Raw genomic sequence first — 16,492 nt, forward strand, 5'->3', positions numbered from 1 at the left:
GCCAAAGGTGGCCAAGGAAAAGGACGTGTCACTGAACAAACCCAGCAATGAGGTGCTATTTAGCTCAAAACAAGAGAACCAGCTTATAGCCTGAGGTAGGAGAGACAGCAAAGCTCAGCCAGGAAGAACAGCACAGCTGAGAACAAATGTTTTATGTGTCTCACGTTGCGCTAGCAGGAGATGGACAAAGACAGGAAAGCTCACCCAGAGCCACTTACCCGAACAATTATGCCCATGCGCTTGCTCTCATAGGTGAAGGGGAAGATCTGAAGGATGGTGAAGTTCAGGATGTGGCCACCCGGTGTCCTCAGCTGCACGGAGGACTGGTCTCGGCCCACCAGCGTTAAACCCACGCTCTCTGTCCACTGTACCAGGGCCACCTGAGAAGAGAAGGCCATGGTGAGGGCGGCCAACCCACACCATGCCTCCCCTGAGGGGACAGCGGGTGGGGGCTGCAAAGAAGTTCATTAGTCATTAATGGAGCTATAGAGTGAGCTGTTCATATACACAGGTGCTCCTGTAGATAGCTTGTGGGCTTTTCCCAAAATTAGAAGCTTACTAACAGCATTTTCGGGGTTTGGGCAGCCCAGCTCCTGTCTGATTCCACTGCTTGGCTGTCCTACACTCTCAATGGTCTCATGGTTGGCTCCCTGCCTTCAACTGCCACGTCCAGAAGGACAACCCTTCCGCAAGGGCAGGCACAAATGCCCTCCACCCAGGCCTGGGGTGCCCGAACCTCTGCTTGGGCACATCAGGTAAATCTCTTTACAAATACTTACTTTATGAATGTGCTCTTTCCCAGCTTGCTGCTTATGGGATCGAGAATTCAAAACGATGCATTCACCCTGGATTTACAGTATCAAAGCCAGAAACACTGATGCAGAGCACATTAAAAATTCATATTTAAAAAGCAAACAAACAAATGAGCTCTGTGTTATATGCTGTTCGGTACTGACTCATCAACAACTTTCAGCCTCTGTACTGATCAGCGAGATGGCTGAAGGTTGGCTCACAGACACGCTTTAGCAGAGAACCTCTTCTCCCCAAACATTAAAACAAACAAAACAAAATTCCCAAAACAAACCCCAGATTTTTCAAGGCACACACCAGAACTCAGTTAAATGAAATTTTGCAGGTATCATTTTGATTGTAGCTTCTAGTATTTAACGACTCACAACACTGAATTCTTTACAGGTTTTCACGAGATTACAACCAGAGTCATGACAGAAGACCAAAGCCTTTATTTCACTTCCTTGACGATGCCCCAGAACCCCCACCTCAGCTGACACATCCATCTAAGATTGAGCCTGCTGAGATACGGGGGTTTAACTCTAGAAGCTGTCTTGCCAGTAATGGATGGGAGCAGCAGCTGACATGAGCCCATATATCACTGGCCTCCAGAAAGGATCAAGGGGTACTTTCTCCAAACAGACACGAAATACTGTAAGTATTTTACAGAGACATTTTCAAAGGCATTAGAGTGCTCGGGACATGGCTGCTGCTGACTTGAAGGTTAATTATCCTTTGTGCCTTTCAGGTTCTGCCTTTACTGCCTTAAGTGACCACAAATACCTTAGACAAAAATGGAATTTATTTTGGGAAATCGCATACATGAGATATGGATAAAATGGAACCTATAAATACTTGCATTGAGTCAAGATTTTATTAGATTAATTGATACAATTGGGTCTAACTGGAGAATCTTATGTTAACTCAGCTCCCTTTCATCCACAATTAGGCTTAAAAGACAACCTAAAATAAATTTTTCCTTTCATAAAGTAGTCTTAAATCACCAGATAAAAAAAAAAAAATTGAGTTGGCTTTGCCTTGAAAGACCTTTAAATCAACTTGAATCAATATTTGTTTTAATATTAGCAAGTTTTTGCAGGCTTACTCACAAAGATTACAACAACTCAAAGACTCTTTCAAGCTTATCTTTTTCAAAAGTTTCTTCAAGCCATCCTTAGTGCATTAAAGTGTGCAGTTAGATAATCCTCCTAACAGTCTCCAGGAGCGGAGATGGAGCTTGGCTTCCTAATACTCTGGTTAATAAATAATTATCAAGATTTTTTTCCCAGCACGATGTTACACGATGTTCAGCGTGCGCAGCACTGGCTGTTGATTTCCCCACCTTGGTAACCTGTAAATGTCTGGAGATACAAATCTCTGCTCCCCGCTCAGCCCGTTAAAGCATCTCCTTTGCGACTTTCTTTCACAGACACCTCCTCCCTCCTTCCCTGCCAGCGTCTCCCTTAAACCCTATGTCAGGAAACATTTAAACCTCCCGAAAGAAAAGCCTTGTGCGGAGGAACAAACAGATGAGCAGCACGTCAAGAGGCGCTACGTCGTGTACATGGCACGCTTCAAACTAGCTGCCCTGCATTGCGCGAGGCCAGTCATTTCGGCTGGCCCCGAGACCACAAAAAGGTACGTCAATGGAAGGGGAAGAATAATGAAAGAAATCCCCCTTTTCCGTGCCGCTCCGGAGCAGGCGTGGGTCCTGTCAGCCCTTAATGGCCCTCCAGGTGAAGCGCATTCAGCACCGGGGGGGAAGTGGGGTTGACCCCTTTGAACAGGCCACTTCCCAGCCTCTACAGTACTTAATGAATAATTACTGAGAGGGAAAGTGATATAATTTTGAAGTGTTCCTATCAGATGTACTAAAAGCATTGAAATTACCGTCCCCATTCAATAGGCAGCACAATGGGCCCGGCCTCTGGGAAGCGCCGCGCCACCGGTGGACAACAACAAAGCGCTGATGGCTCTTGGGCAGGGTCCGGGCACCCCGGCATGGGGAGCGTGCTCCCGGCTCGGTGCCAGACAGAAGAGGTTTACTCTGCACCATGCAAACGGTAACCGGAGGTGCTCTCAGTCACAGTGAAAAGATGAGAAACATTCAAGATGCAAAATTACATTTACAGCTTAAATCGAGGAGATGTACGCAGGCTTATAACTCCTCATACGCCTTCAAGAGAGCCCATGAGCAGTGATGAGGAGAAATCAATAAAGTCCCTGACTGCACTCCAAGAGTTTGTGGCTCCATCCAGGCCAAATGAGATACAGAACTGAGCACTACAAAGCAGAGCAGCTACAGCAGCTCGGCACACTAGCCCCCAAACTTTGCTCTTTCTGACAATTAAATTACCTAAGCCACCACTGAAGTGGGTATCAACTAATAAATTTCATCCTAAAGAGACAAATCGATCCTTCTGTGCCATGAGTTGCTCTACAAACGTCCCATTTAGGGTTGTCCAGGCAGATACACAACAGGCAGAAACCAATTGATCGGTGCACCCTTTCATGTCCTGGCAGCTGTGGTGGGCTGTCAGGGTTAAAGACTGTTTGCCCAAGAATCCCAGGCACTCTTATCTCTGATCAGATTATATCTATTTCATTTCCCCCGTTAGTTACTGTATGGCTACAACTGACACGCTTGCAGAGCCCCAAGGCTGTAACCGATATCTGAATAAAGATACTTCAAGACTTCTAAATGGCAGCGTGCACAGGAAACAAATTTAGGAAATCCTGCTTTCTGTTACAGGAAATGAATCCTATGCCAACTGGTAGAAATTACCCTTGCTGTTAAAGTAAAGAGAATACAAGTTTTTGTACTCATTTCATAAACTGACCTTCCCTGCCATGGCAATATTTTATTGATATAGGATTTCAAAGGCTGGCTTTAACAGGAGTCCAAAGCCATTCCCCTACAGGGAATGTTATTTAACAGCATCACTCTTTCCTCAAGGACTCGACTTGTGCTGATCCTGCGTTTTGTACCATCTAGTATGACATACACAGAGCATGTCTAAATGATATTTGTATATCTAAGACCTATAGACAAGGTTTCCTCAGTGCAGCAAAGCATATCTGATTTCTGAACCCACTGTAATTCTCTACTTGAGACACCACAAGAAAGGAAAAAAGAATTTATGCAATAATCTTGGGAGGATAAGTTATCATGCTACAGTAAAACAAACAAACAATAATCCCTGGGGTATTTGAGACAAATTGCTGCATAAATATTTTAAAGACAAAACAGTATAAAGTGAAAAAGCAAAAGAAAAATCACTGACTTCACTATACATCACTGTATATAAACTGTATATAAACATCACTGTAAATAAACACAGGATCTGTGCAAAAATAGCCAGTAAATGCTTTAGGAAAAAAAAAAAAAAATCTTAAACGCAGATCATAAAAATTCCCATCTGGAAATAATTCCGAACTTATTTCAATCTAAAGGCAGTTGATTTCTGTAAGCTGCCTTTACAGGGGAGCGCAACACATTAGAGGAGAAAAGCAAGTAAGCAAAACACTGACCCCGATTACGCGGTGGGAGAGGACACACCGGCACACTGCTCACCGGCTCCAAGGGCAGGGAGGAGTAAGTGCTTGTTGCCACGGTGGGCACATCAGTGGAGGAGGGGGGGAAAAAAGCAAAGATGCAGCTTTTGTATAATACAGACACATGATATGAAATGAATGAATTGCCTACTTGAGAAGAAAAACACTACAGGGAATATTTTGAATGTACTTGAAATGTAGAAACTAACTCTGCGCGTCAGTCATACTAATACATCCAACAATTACAGAGTCCTCACATAGCCGGGCTAACGAATAAATTTATTTCTTTGCAGACAATTTCTCGCCTCTAACAATGAGGAACGCCAGCTTCTCTTTTGATGTTAAAGTTATTATCAGAGGCAAATCTGTTTCATTTGGGGCAATAAATGGAAGAACACTTCAAATGTAGTCGAATGGGTGACATGATCTCATAACATCAGTAGGATTCTTGTGGGAAGTTTCAAACTTCAGTCTCTTTCAATGGCACAGAGCAAGCATAATTGTACAAATTAAGAGAAAACAAATTGTTTTACCATGGTTGCACTAAAGATGATGTATCCAAGAAGCACAACCAATACATGAAACCATATTTTATTCCTCCTGTCTTCGTCACAGAACACTCCAATTAGGTTTTCCAAGTTTTGCAGAGGGTGGCAAAGAGTACTTTAAGATTAAGTCCTGTATCGAACCTGATCTCACGAGTGTTCAGTAAAAGTTTGCAGCTCTCCAGAGACTCGCAGGAAAGTTTCTCTCTCCTGTACCACCCTGTGCAGCCCCGGCTGGAACGGGTGCCGGCAGAGAACTGGCAGGGCACAGCGTTGCTCCGAGACAAACTCCTGTGCATTTCGCTCACTCTGCGGAAATAACTCAGGCTGCAGGTCTGTCCCATCTGCACGGGAAGGGACATGTCCCGGCTTAACAGTGCTACCCGGCGGGATTTACAACTTTTCACTTGGTCTGGAAGTTCGAACACCTTGCAGATCAGGGACCAGCTGACTTGTGGGAGTGCTCAAACCCCCTCTCACAAATTGGCCCTCTCCAAAACAAGACAAAATTGCCTATAATTTACCAAATGTGATCAGAGGGATTCATGGCATTGAACTGCAAAATATACCCTGGACAAAAAGTGCAGAAAATGAGCAAAATTCCACGATGCAGAGGCTGATACAACAGCCAGGTACTAGTGACCGTGTAGCTCTGTAGCTTTAGGCAGATTTGGCTGAAGTATATCAGCTGAGAGGGCACTTATGGTCTATTCATGGGTTATCAGTGCAATAAACGCATTAAAATACTATCCTCTTCACTGGACTGGAGTACTTTCACCAAACAATATTTTTTTCTTTTTCAGCAACAAGCAAGGTCATATTTATGTTTTCATACACCCAAATGGATACTAACCTCATCAGGACTGGAGGCCTGGTACACCCTGCAGGAGTCCTCATAGTGTCTCTCAGCTTCAGCCTGGTCCGTCACCCCGTTGGACTCATACACCGGAGTCACGTTGTGGCACAGTGCGATTGCCTTCACCGCCTCGTGCACTCGGCTGCTCATGGTCTTACGCACCTTGGTGGCTAAGGTAAGGCCCTTCACAGCAGGTGGGTCCTGAGATTGCTTATGGAAAAGGAAACAGAATAAAGTCTTATTGCAGAAAAAAAAAAAAGTAATTAAGTTTTTACATCAGTGAAGACCATCTATGCAGCAGCTGTGCAGAGTCTTGTCCCCCCAGGAATGAGACGCCTTAACTCAGATCGTCGCTGGGAACACAGCCCAGCATAATGCAACTTCTTTGCCATTGTTACTGGTGGAGTAAAGTGCCCCAAAAGATTTACCAAAGTTTTTGGAACAGTACATTGAGAGAAAGACCCTTTGTTGCAGATCCACCAAACACCGACTGGTAAAAGACCAAAATCAGAAGACTCAGTGAAGCCACTTTTTGCTCCACAAAAGACCAGAAAAATTCGAAAATTGAGTCAATAGAGTTTCACGTGCAAAAGAATATAATTGCCAAAACCAGAAAACAGATGACTCGTATGGACCTAGAAAATCTTAATTACATTCATTTAATTTTTAATACTATTTTTAGTATCAGAATGGGAGTCTTCAGATAATTGCACAATTACTAAATTATCCTGGTTGAAGAAGGGACACACAGTGATCTAGTTTCCTGCTCTGTTAACCTTTAGTGTCAAGAGGACAAAAGTTTCACTTCCAGGTCAAAGGCCACAACATGGTAAAAATAAGAGCAAAGAATAAGAACTACAGTTCAAAATGAATCATTGTCAGCAAATGCTTCTCATTATAAGGAATCTCACTCGGTAATGATAAACATTTTATGAGACATATCCTTTAGCAGGGTAATTCCACGTGCTGTTTTCCACACTCAAGTGATTAGGACACGCAAGATCTTTAAATTTAACAATGCTGCTCATCAGCACTGTTGCAACAGGCTTTAACCAAATCAAACACCAGCAAACCCCCAGCTGAAGCGCATTTAGATTGACATGTAGCACTAGTCACATACTGGACTACTCACAGTCACCAAAAGGTTCTTGACAAATATTGAATACTTTGGCAAATAATTAACCGGTAGGCAAGTTTTCTCTGGAGATTGCATACAAAACAAGGGCAGATAGATTTGAAGTCTGTTTTTTTGGGGTTTGGTTGTTTGTTGTTTTTTTAAGTACAGTTCAGTCACCTAAGGGTCTCAACCGCAAGAGAAGAACCAGATGCTAAGGCGGCTGTGAAAGCAGAGGAGGGAAAGACAGAGATAGCTAGAGGAGTTACAAGTTGCACAAGACACATGCCAATGAAAAAGATAATTACTCAAAATACCAGGTATTATGCTTAGTTAAAAGCACATTGTAGTCTGTCCAGGGAAAAGCTACGCCACCAAACAGATCGCTGAGGTCAAGGAAACCCGCTGTGCATCTTTACCACCATGAACAAAATCCAAAAATAAAAATCCTATTTACAGTACATAGTGCCCTTTTCCAGACAAGAATGCTGGCTTCGTGTTTCACTTTGTGGGGGGTATAGAAAGAGCACTTCAGTCTAAAAATCTCTCGAGCAAAGCAAAAACAATGTGACATGAAAAACCCGGTTCACTGCATTGGGTGTGCACGCCCAAAGAGAAGCACACACACTTCGAGAACAACTTCTGAGCTTTCTGTAGGAATGAAGCAATTCCACAACTACTGAGAAATTAAAATGCTTGACATACGACACAGGAGTAGTAACCCATCACTAACATCTGCGGAATCACAATTCACAAAAGAAAAAAAAAAAATATCTAATTGTCAGTAAGTCACCAAAAAAGTTTATCTAGCTGCAGCTGAGAGAACAGTTATTAACAGAAAATGAAAAATAATGCTTCCATGATTATGTAATTAGTGACAATTCTTAAGTCTTAAATCTTAAAGTACCACTCGGAGGGATGGCTGGAACATCAGCCACTGACAGCTGATTTTTTATTTTTTTTTTTTTTTAAAGGTGGTAGTATTCTTAAATAAAACCTCATCCTTTGTTTTACAAAGGAAGTGCATGTCTTTATATGAACTTTCAATTCATAAGCACCTTGTCCTTGGTAACACGCTAATGAATACAGTTTGCTGACCCAGACAAGTCACATAGCATTACCTGGTTATCATACAAAACTGAAATAAAAGTCTAAGAAGAGAAACGAAGGCTTTTTAGATGTTGGCTCATCCTGTGATACTGAAAGAGGAATGCAAGGGAGAGACATCCAAAACCAGGATTTTCCTGTTCTATACTTCACATACTGACTTTGCTGCCTTCTTTAGGTGTAGACAGTTCTCAAAGCAGATATCAGTGATGCACCATACAAGATCAGTGGTGCATTACTGAAAGAATCCCACTTTTACCATTTTCTTTTTTCACCATCAGGACTAAAACAGCGATACCGGTACACTGTTCTCTGTTACTGCTCACTGACTACCAATGGTTCCTCTTCATTTTTTATTGCGCCAGTACACAGCGTTTCAAACAGGAACTTAATCCACTAAATATTACCCAGAGCCAATTTTTCAACAAAGCAAACGCTGTGGTTGCTGTAAATGGTGAATATCTAAATAAAAGTATGTTACTTTACAATCAGACCTCAGCAGCAACACAGGCATATACACACGCTTACACTTACAGACCCATGCATGTGCTGTGGCAGTTAAAGACTGGTGGATGTGAAACAATCTACGAATGCAATAAGAAATCATGATAATATTTATGTATTAAGCATCCAATGACCTTCAGAGTTTTCCAAAACGTTAATAGGCAAATTCTTGCCACACTAATTCACCATTAGCCCAGTAACCCTGAAAACCGTTTTGTGAACAAAGAGTTAAGCAATGCAATTTAATTCTACCTGTGTGTATATACTGAATATGTGGCTCTGTACTTCATCCATGGAGTCCAGGCCGTAAGCTACCGTTCCCAGGTGAAGTCGCTTGAAGACCATCTCGTTCTGTGTAAGAGTTCCTGTAACAGAAGCAGCATCAGACTTGGAGCGGGCACCAAGATGCCTATTCCCCAGCACACGTTCTGGTCCTTGCTGTATCCCAAATCCAGGAGAAACTAGCCCAGAAGTTGAATCAGTCACTGTACCAGGCTCAGGTCAACAAAAAAGACACTATTAACAAACCTGAAGGCCGATCCTCCCAGGAAGGAGTGATGGACATTACCATGCCAGTAAACAAGAATGACATTATTCACCCCAAAGTTGATGACAGTAGGAGCTGCAGGCAGTTGGAAACAACTTCAATGGGCCAGGATTTTATGTCAGACTGAGCTTTTCATTACAGCTTAGGTGTTCTGAATTCAAGCTCAACTTTAAAAGTGTAAGAACAGCAGCAGACTGATGGTACATTTCTGCCTATGTGTGTAAGCCATCTTCATCTGGCTTTGAAAACTAACTCTAAAAAGTTGCTTTTAGTTTTATTTTTACCCTCAGCTTTTAGTTTAATAGCACACTTTAAGTGTTTCTTTGAAGTAGTGTAATATTCCTATCCCATCTTACTTATAGTGCGTTCAGAACAAAAAAAAAACCATAATTTTTTTTCAAATCATATCAAAGTAACAGGAAATGCATATTTCTTCTAGTCCAAATAAATCATACATTATACTCTCTAACTGCCCAAAAATGTAACGGAATCCAAACAACAACATACCATGACTCAAAACTGTATTTTCTACATAGATACCTGTTTTGTCTGTAAGCAAATAGGATATCCTCCCCAGCTGCTCAGGAATAGTGCTGGACCGAACCACAGTCCCGGGGATTTTGGAATCTCTGCGGATCACCCAGCTGTAGACAATTTTCCCCATGTCCAGATTCACACGTAAACTATGCAGGAGGAAGGGGAAAAAGAAAAAGCAAATGTATCTCCAGTTAAACTTTGGAAAAAAAAAACCATTATGAACTGCCACAGCGCACTGAAACGGCATGTCTCCCACGCTGAACTTGAGCTGCCAGAGAGGGTGTGTTGGGAGAAGTATATTCACAGTCAGTGGTCAGGTGGCAAACGGGGAGGAGGACTGCGCATTGCTGCAGTGGTACTGTAATTCGAAGATAGGTGATAAAATTATGTTGAGAAGAACAGATATAATTTGAGGGGAAGATGGACACAGACAAGTAAGGGCAGTGTGATTGATAGGCGGACAGCAGGTTAAAAATGGAACTGAAGTGAATCCCAGACCTATACCGAAAGTAACAATCTACTTATTAATATAATGCAATTAAATATTAAAGTTTCAGTCCCCTCTAAAAGGCAATTGGGCCCTATTATACTACATGCTGTATAAATATCTCTCCTTTTCCATTTTTTGCTCTGCTTTTATCAAAGTAACCAGTCAGCCTGAACACTGAGAGAAAGGGCCTTAAATGACTAATCCACAGTCATTAGAGTCAGTGAACGGGTGAATATGCTAAACAAATTCAGAAGAAATAACAAAGCAATTCTTATGTTTGAACAGTAATTTGATTTCTATTTCTAGATTTGCTTACTTGTCAAATGAGGAATAGATAAGTTTATGTGCTTGTTCGTACTAGAAGCATGGAGGAGAATGCAAAGGAAACAGTATTTGCTGGGAAGAATTAGCAATTGCCTTACCTAATGGGAATGATATTTGAGAACAGAAGGAGAAATCTTATGATCTGAAGATACCAACGGCCAGCAAAGTGCTGAAGGGCCACCATGACAAGCGAGACCACCACAAGAGCCCCAAACAGGATCTTGGTAAGACAGTTCACTTCCAAATCAAAGAGACCAATCTAAAGAAATAAAGACATTTCAAACACAACACGCAAGAGAAGATGTTAGCTCAATGTAATATTCACAAAGGGAATCAACTGCCATTTCCAAAGAGCCATTCTCCACTAGTCAACTTCTTCTCTTTTAAAACACTACAAACATATTTAAATTTATAAGCAGTATTGTTGCCAACTTATTAAATAAGACTTCCATCCTTTGGAAGCTAAGCAATGCATAAAGAGGTGTGAGAGGACTCACACTGCCAAAATCTGTGCACTATACAAACCACCCTGCATCTTTTCTTAGCTTTGCTATATTAGAAGAATGCAGCAAAATAAGCTTTCCTATTCTAACTGGGACTATCTCATTATAGCCATGTAAAATAATGGTTTTACCAATCCTAAAAAAGTAAGATGACACGTGTACAACAGGACCAAAAAAAATAAGGAGAAATAGGTTCTGCTATGGTAACTACCTTAAATCATAGGCTGGAAGATACGAATCATTATTTCTATGAGGTTGTCCCTATAGAGTGTACACATAGTATTTGGAAGGATTTTCTTTAAATAAAAAAACCACCAGCAATAAATTTCTGCCCCTTTTTATTTACTATAAGACTGCTTCCTTACCATACCTTACTTCTTGGGTTTGAAGTATTCATCACACTGCGCAGTTCCCTTCCCGTGTAGAGGACAACTCCCACAACGGTACCTAAACAAAACAGCATGCATCAGCTGAAGAAAAACAACCCCCATTTGTTTTCTCTATAAAAATACTTGTTGGATCCAAAGGCTTGACAGTCGTAAAGGATTTTTAGCAGGCTAATTTCAGAAGCAACAGCAACCAGAAATTAAAAAAGCCGGTTCCTGAAATATAAACTGTATGAAAACACAGACTTTGAACAGAAGATATCCCACAAAAAGGCAGTAAGTCTTCAACCACATTGCCCATATGGTTGGACTTGATGAAGCATCACAGACGGCATCAACTAACGCACATGGGAAGTGGAGTCATCTGCTTTGCTCTCTTGACTTTCTCTGACCCCCTTTTGATGTCAGTTGTCTCTCCCCACTATAAATAAAAGTTGCTAAGGATGAAAGATTTCTTGGTTTTCCTCCCACCACTCTGAGTCCCACTTAGGTGTGGGTAAATTCATCTCACACCAGATAGTGGTCCTTCATTGTGTGTCAAAATCAAATCAGTGCTCTGGGCTACGATTCTTTATCGGCGAAGGTTGCCACAATCAGAGTAAAGCCAATGAATTCCAACAGCTTTCAAAGACAGAATTGCCTTGTTTTAAAATCTATGATTTACTGCAAGTATTTGCCTAATTGCTGTTCCCACCAAAATGCGAATCATATCAACTCCTACCTTACTGTAACAGATGGAGCTGCTGGGAGCCCATCAGTGTATTTTAATGCTCTGTCACACAGTTTCTAAAGAGCTGAGAGCAACAAAGTTCTCCCTTTTCTTCTCATAGAAACAGAATGGAGTTTAGCACCATAAATTACTGGTTTGCTACAGATTTCTCTTAAAGACTTTGCAAAAAGACAAAGAAAAAGCTATCTACCATCAAGAGTTTAAAAGTTGCTATTGCTAAAGTCTGATTTTTTACTAGAAAATTTTAGGAGTCTGTAAAAATGGAGAAAAACACCACCAAAAAAAAAGCACCACTGCAAATACATTGCTATTTTATACTCTGCTATTCCCCTGCTCCTATTAATGATCAAAGTTTTAGCACAATGCAAGTGAATTATTTTTAAATTAGACTGATTCAAAAGAGGTGGTTTCTAAAAATATGCTGGGAAACATTCCTTTAAAAAACAAAGCAAAACAAAACAAAAAACAACAACAAATCACTGGAGCCAGATGGCAGGTGGTGGTAAGATCATCACAATTCAAATCAGCAGATGGCACAGCTACTCCAAATCAACTGCAAACAGTCAGAGTCAGACCTGTTCCTACTAGAGCAGATGGAAAAAGCCACATAGCTCTACTTCATCTTACAAGCAAAGGCTGCCCCAGTGAGATGGCATCACCACAACTTGACAGCTTTCACTTACAGAAGAAGAAAAATAATATCCCCATTTTTTTCATAACAGAATTAACCTACAACATGCTATTTGTTATTGCCATGGAGAAACAAAACTGAGTATTATATTGATTAAGTCAGTCAAAATGATGGGAAGAACCTGCCAGGACCAGAAAACAGCTTGAAGGCGCACTAGTATGTATGAAAAGTGTTTCTGATTGTTTTATGGCCATTCAAAACAGACTCAGCTGCACAAACCATTTGCAGTCCTGAGTAATGTGCTCAATCAATCAGTAATGTGCTCAGGCAATCCTGCTTTAGCAGGGGAGTTGGACTAGGTGATCTCTAGAGGTCCCTTCCAACTCTGAAAATTCCGTGATTCCGTGAAATTATGAAAATATTTGCAAATGTTATTCCTATTAACTGAACTCAAGAGATGTCTATCTACAAATAACTTTGTTCACATTTAGAAGGGAGGACTGGATTCAGACATTTGGGCAGAGAGGTCACTGCGTGCCTCGATACAGGCACCGAGACCACCCGGGACTTCTAAACAGCACCGAAGTAGCGACCAGGCAGAGCAGAGTGTGCGCTGTGTCCTCCTTTGGGGAAAAATGTCTGCACCCACATGTATACTGTGCACAGTGGAGGAAGAGCTTTTACCCTCAGCAGGCACTGGCTGCGAGTGTGCTGAGGGACGACAGCATTTCCCTCTGAAATGGGACTTTTCTCTGTAACATACCCCCGTGTTAGGCTTGGCCACGGCAGTGAGAGATCTGCAGCGGTTCAAGAGCTGGTACAAATTAAAGCTTCGATAAAAGAGGCAAGAAAGCCCCCCCGGGAAAGCATGCTGCAGGGAGAGGAGCCATACGGGACAGAATCACAAGGAAAATGGCTTTCCATTTCTCCATTTATTTTGTTCAAAAGCAGAATGAGCTGAGACTCCTGCATTAAGCTGCTGATGGGTATTTTAAGCTGCCAGGCTGACCACATGTGTCTACACTCAGAGGGAGGGAACACAGGTTACCTACTGCATGGCAATTACTAATCTATAAACATAATCTACTTGATTAAATTATATTTGGGCAATGTTTTTTTACGATCCCTTGATCACAGCACTGTGACAACAGTGTAATACATCTCAAAGAAGAGTAAGAGCAGGATTAGAGAGGAACATACAGGAATAAAATTTATTCACTGTTTTCTGCTTTTAAAAGAACAAATCAGAATCTTCTCAGTGCTTCGGAAAAAAAAAAATCTTTTGAAGTTCACGTTCCTTCCCATTATTATTAATTTCATGTATGCCTAGGTACCACACTGTGAAGTCGCTCCATTCAACAACTTCAATCCCAGAACAAAATTTCACTCTCCTCCAGCTACTGCCCTGCAAACCTTGCAAGCACACCGGACAGGAGAGGAACACAGCTTTTACTTTGACAAGCCTTTACAAGAGGGCATTGATTAATCTCAGGCCTTGGGAGTTTATTATATATGTAAACCAAAATCTGTCAAAGAATTTATTTTTTTCCTTTTTGAAAGTATGTAAGATGAACCCAATGGAAGCACTTACCTGAAAATCTTTCATCTTAGCTTCTGTTACCAGAATCTACTTGACACCATTTCTGTTACAGATTAGGATGTCAATGCAGAGAGCAATTAAGTGCTATTCTGGTCCTAGATGCTAAAGGAGTGCCCAAAGGCCACTCCAATTCTTTCTCATCTAGGAATGTCCAAGAGGCAATTAGACGTCAGCTCAGCTCCCTAGAGGTGTTAGGACAAGCGGGAAACCTCATTCCAACTGCTAATTTCTCCAACTGACAGAGATTATTATTCCATTACAAAAAGACCTTTAAAAATTGTTAACATATTCCCTTAAAAAAAAATTACACGGGCCTCCATCTTACCTGATGCAATCACCGTGCTGGCCCATAGGGTGTTTTCTATGCTTAAACTTTCATTCACTGGAGGGTCACTGTCCTCCTACAACAAGATAAAAAACAAACAAACAAACTTGTCAGTAGTGTAAAAGGCCAGTGGATGACTGAGTTACACAGAGGTGTTTGGAGAGGGATGCTTGGAGTGGGGGTAGAGGGCTTCTTGATAAGATGGAGGATTTTCATAAACCCAAGTAAATCTCTGGTTGGGTTCAGAACATGAGCACTTCATTTCAGTGGAGCAGAAGGGCTAGGAAAAAAAAAAATCTATTAAGATACCTCTGCCTGCTGAAGTCCCCCAGGAATCATAAATGAGAAAGGGATTTGTCAGCAGCTCTCCAGGGACTACAGGAAAATGTTCCCTCACTTGGCTCATGCGGATTAATAGCATTTCTTCTACCGTAAGATCTCACTGAGAACCTGTTTGGACTGCTCAGCGGTGCCTGGAAAGTTGTCTGATACGCACCAGAGAACAGTTACAAGAAAGCGTGATTCCTCTTAGGCACCAAAAGATTTTTTTCTACATGATTGTACCTTTGCATGAGAAAGTAAATTAATGTCTGTGCAGGTTTTACACAAGAACTGCCTCCCCAAGCCAAACTCCTCTTCCATGCCAGGGCTATTAAACCAGATTAAACTGTGCCACATAAAGATAAAAGGGGAAAATGTACAATTTTGAATTAAAATACCCGCAGACAACTTCTAAAAAGCTGTAACTGTCTCCTATTTGTTACAAAACCATTTGTCCTCTGAAAGCTCCCCAAAGGCATTAGATGAATCTCTCAAAATTTTCATAATCCCACTGAGAGAAAAAAAAAACAACCCAACCTTTTGCCCCAAGTAGGCAATGCATCTTCCCAACAAGTCAAAAGATATAGATATTTTGAATGGTGATATTTCACAGTGGCTCTGAGCTGCTGCCCTCTGAAATAGGGGGCAGATATAATAGTTCACATAGGTTGCATGCAATTGAAGGCAAAACCCCAAACGATTTAGAATTAAGACTGTTATTGCCCGATCTAGCTAAGATCCCCTGTCTTTTCACAATTGAAGGATTTTAGTCCTACAGAGTCCACGGTGGTCCAGATTTTCTTCTGAACAGGCACCAGGAATACATAACTACCAATCTCTATCTGAATGTTCTGGTCTAATACCTTCAGAGTAAGGTCCTTAATCCCAAACAACCTATGATATTGTCTCCAAGTCAAAGCTACAATAACCGTATTTTTGTTCCAGATTCGTTTCCTAGATTTTATGAAGAAAAAAAAAAAAAAAAAAAAGAAAGAAGAGACAAGGAATAGCAAGACAGACTTCACTGTTTCTCCTGAAAAACTCTGGCATCCTGGTAGCATTCAGCAGGCTTGCATAGCAAACACTACATATATGATTTCAAGCATATGTCAGCAAGACTCACCCTTGTGAAGGTCCCCACGAAGTTATGTATATCAATATTGGGTTCTTCTGCATATACATAGGATCGAATTTGCAGGAGGTCCTATAAAACAGACATGTTTTGGCAGACAGTTAGACAACCTCATTTTAATAATGTACAAATGTTTCTAGCAAAATACTTTGAGTAAGAGTTACTTATCAAGTTAATTACTAAATTGTGTTACTTACTGGAGCCCAACTGTCTAAGAGAAAATTGGTATACCAGCTTCACTAAAGAGTACTTATTGAACTGATACCCGAGAGACTCCTGGGAGTTACTTAAATGTTGGTGCCCCATAAAAGAAATTTCAGCCTGAATAATCAACACAACCTAAGACACTTAACACTTCGTAGCAAAGAAGGTTTGGACTAGTCTTCCAAGGCAACCAAGGAACACCCTATCACTCAATATTTAGTTCAAGACGTCAGTGTCACAAGGAACATTTCTGTGGTGACAAGAAGAAACGCCAATTCTGTGCAGTGTTTTC

The 16,492-nt window shown here is 41.3% G+C and overlaps 1 protein-coding gene across 1 annotated transcript in view; it reads right to left on the reverse strand.

Moving 5' to 3' along the window:
• Positions 1 to 16,492, reverse strand: part of ATP9A (ATPase phospholipid transporting 9A (putative)) — a gene marked incomplete at its 5' end in the record, with an annotated part of 60,529 nt that overhangs the window by 19,330 nt on the left and 24,707 nt on the right. Inside the window, 8 exons of the mRNA XM_082491084.1 lie at positions 219 to 380; positions 5,743 to 5,955; positions 8,723 to 8,835; positions 9,558 to 9,700; positions 10,467 to 10,627; positions 11,242 to 11,318; positions 14,544 to 14,619; positions 15,988 to 16,068. Coding sequence (XP_082347210.1) covers positions 219 to 380; positions 5,743 to 5,955; positions 8,723 to 8,835; positions 9,558 to 9,700; positions 10,467 to 10,627; positions 11,242 to 11,318; positions 14,544 to 14,619; positions 15,988 to 16,068 — 1,026 coding nt within the window. The remainder of the gene's footprint in view (positions 1 to 218; positions 381 to 5,742; positions 5,956 to 8,722; positions 8,836 to 9,557; positions 9,701 to 10,466; positions 10,628 to 11,241; positions 11,319 to 14,543; positions 14,620 to 15,987; positions 16,069 to 16,492) is intronic.

The sequence above is a fragment of the Vanellus vanellus genome (genome assembly GCF_965231255.1).
Source record: "Vanellus vanellus genome assembly, chromosome: 15".
Taxonomy (NCBI): Eukaryota; Metazoa; Chordata; class Aves; order Charadriiformes; family Charadriidae; genus Vanellus; species Vanellus vanellus.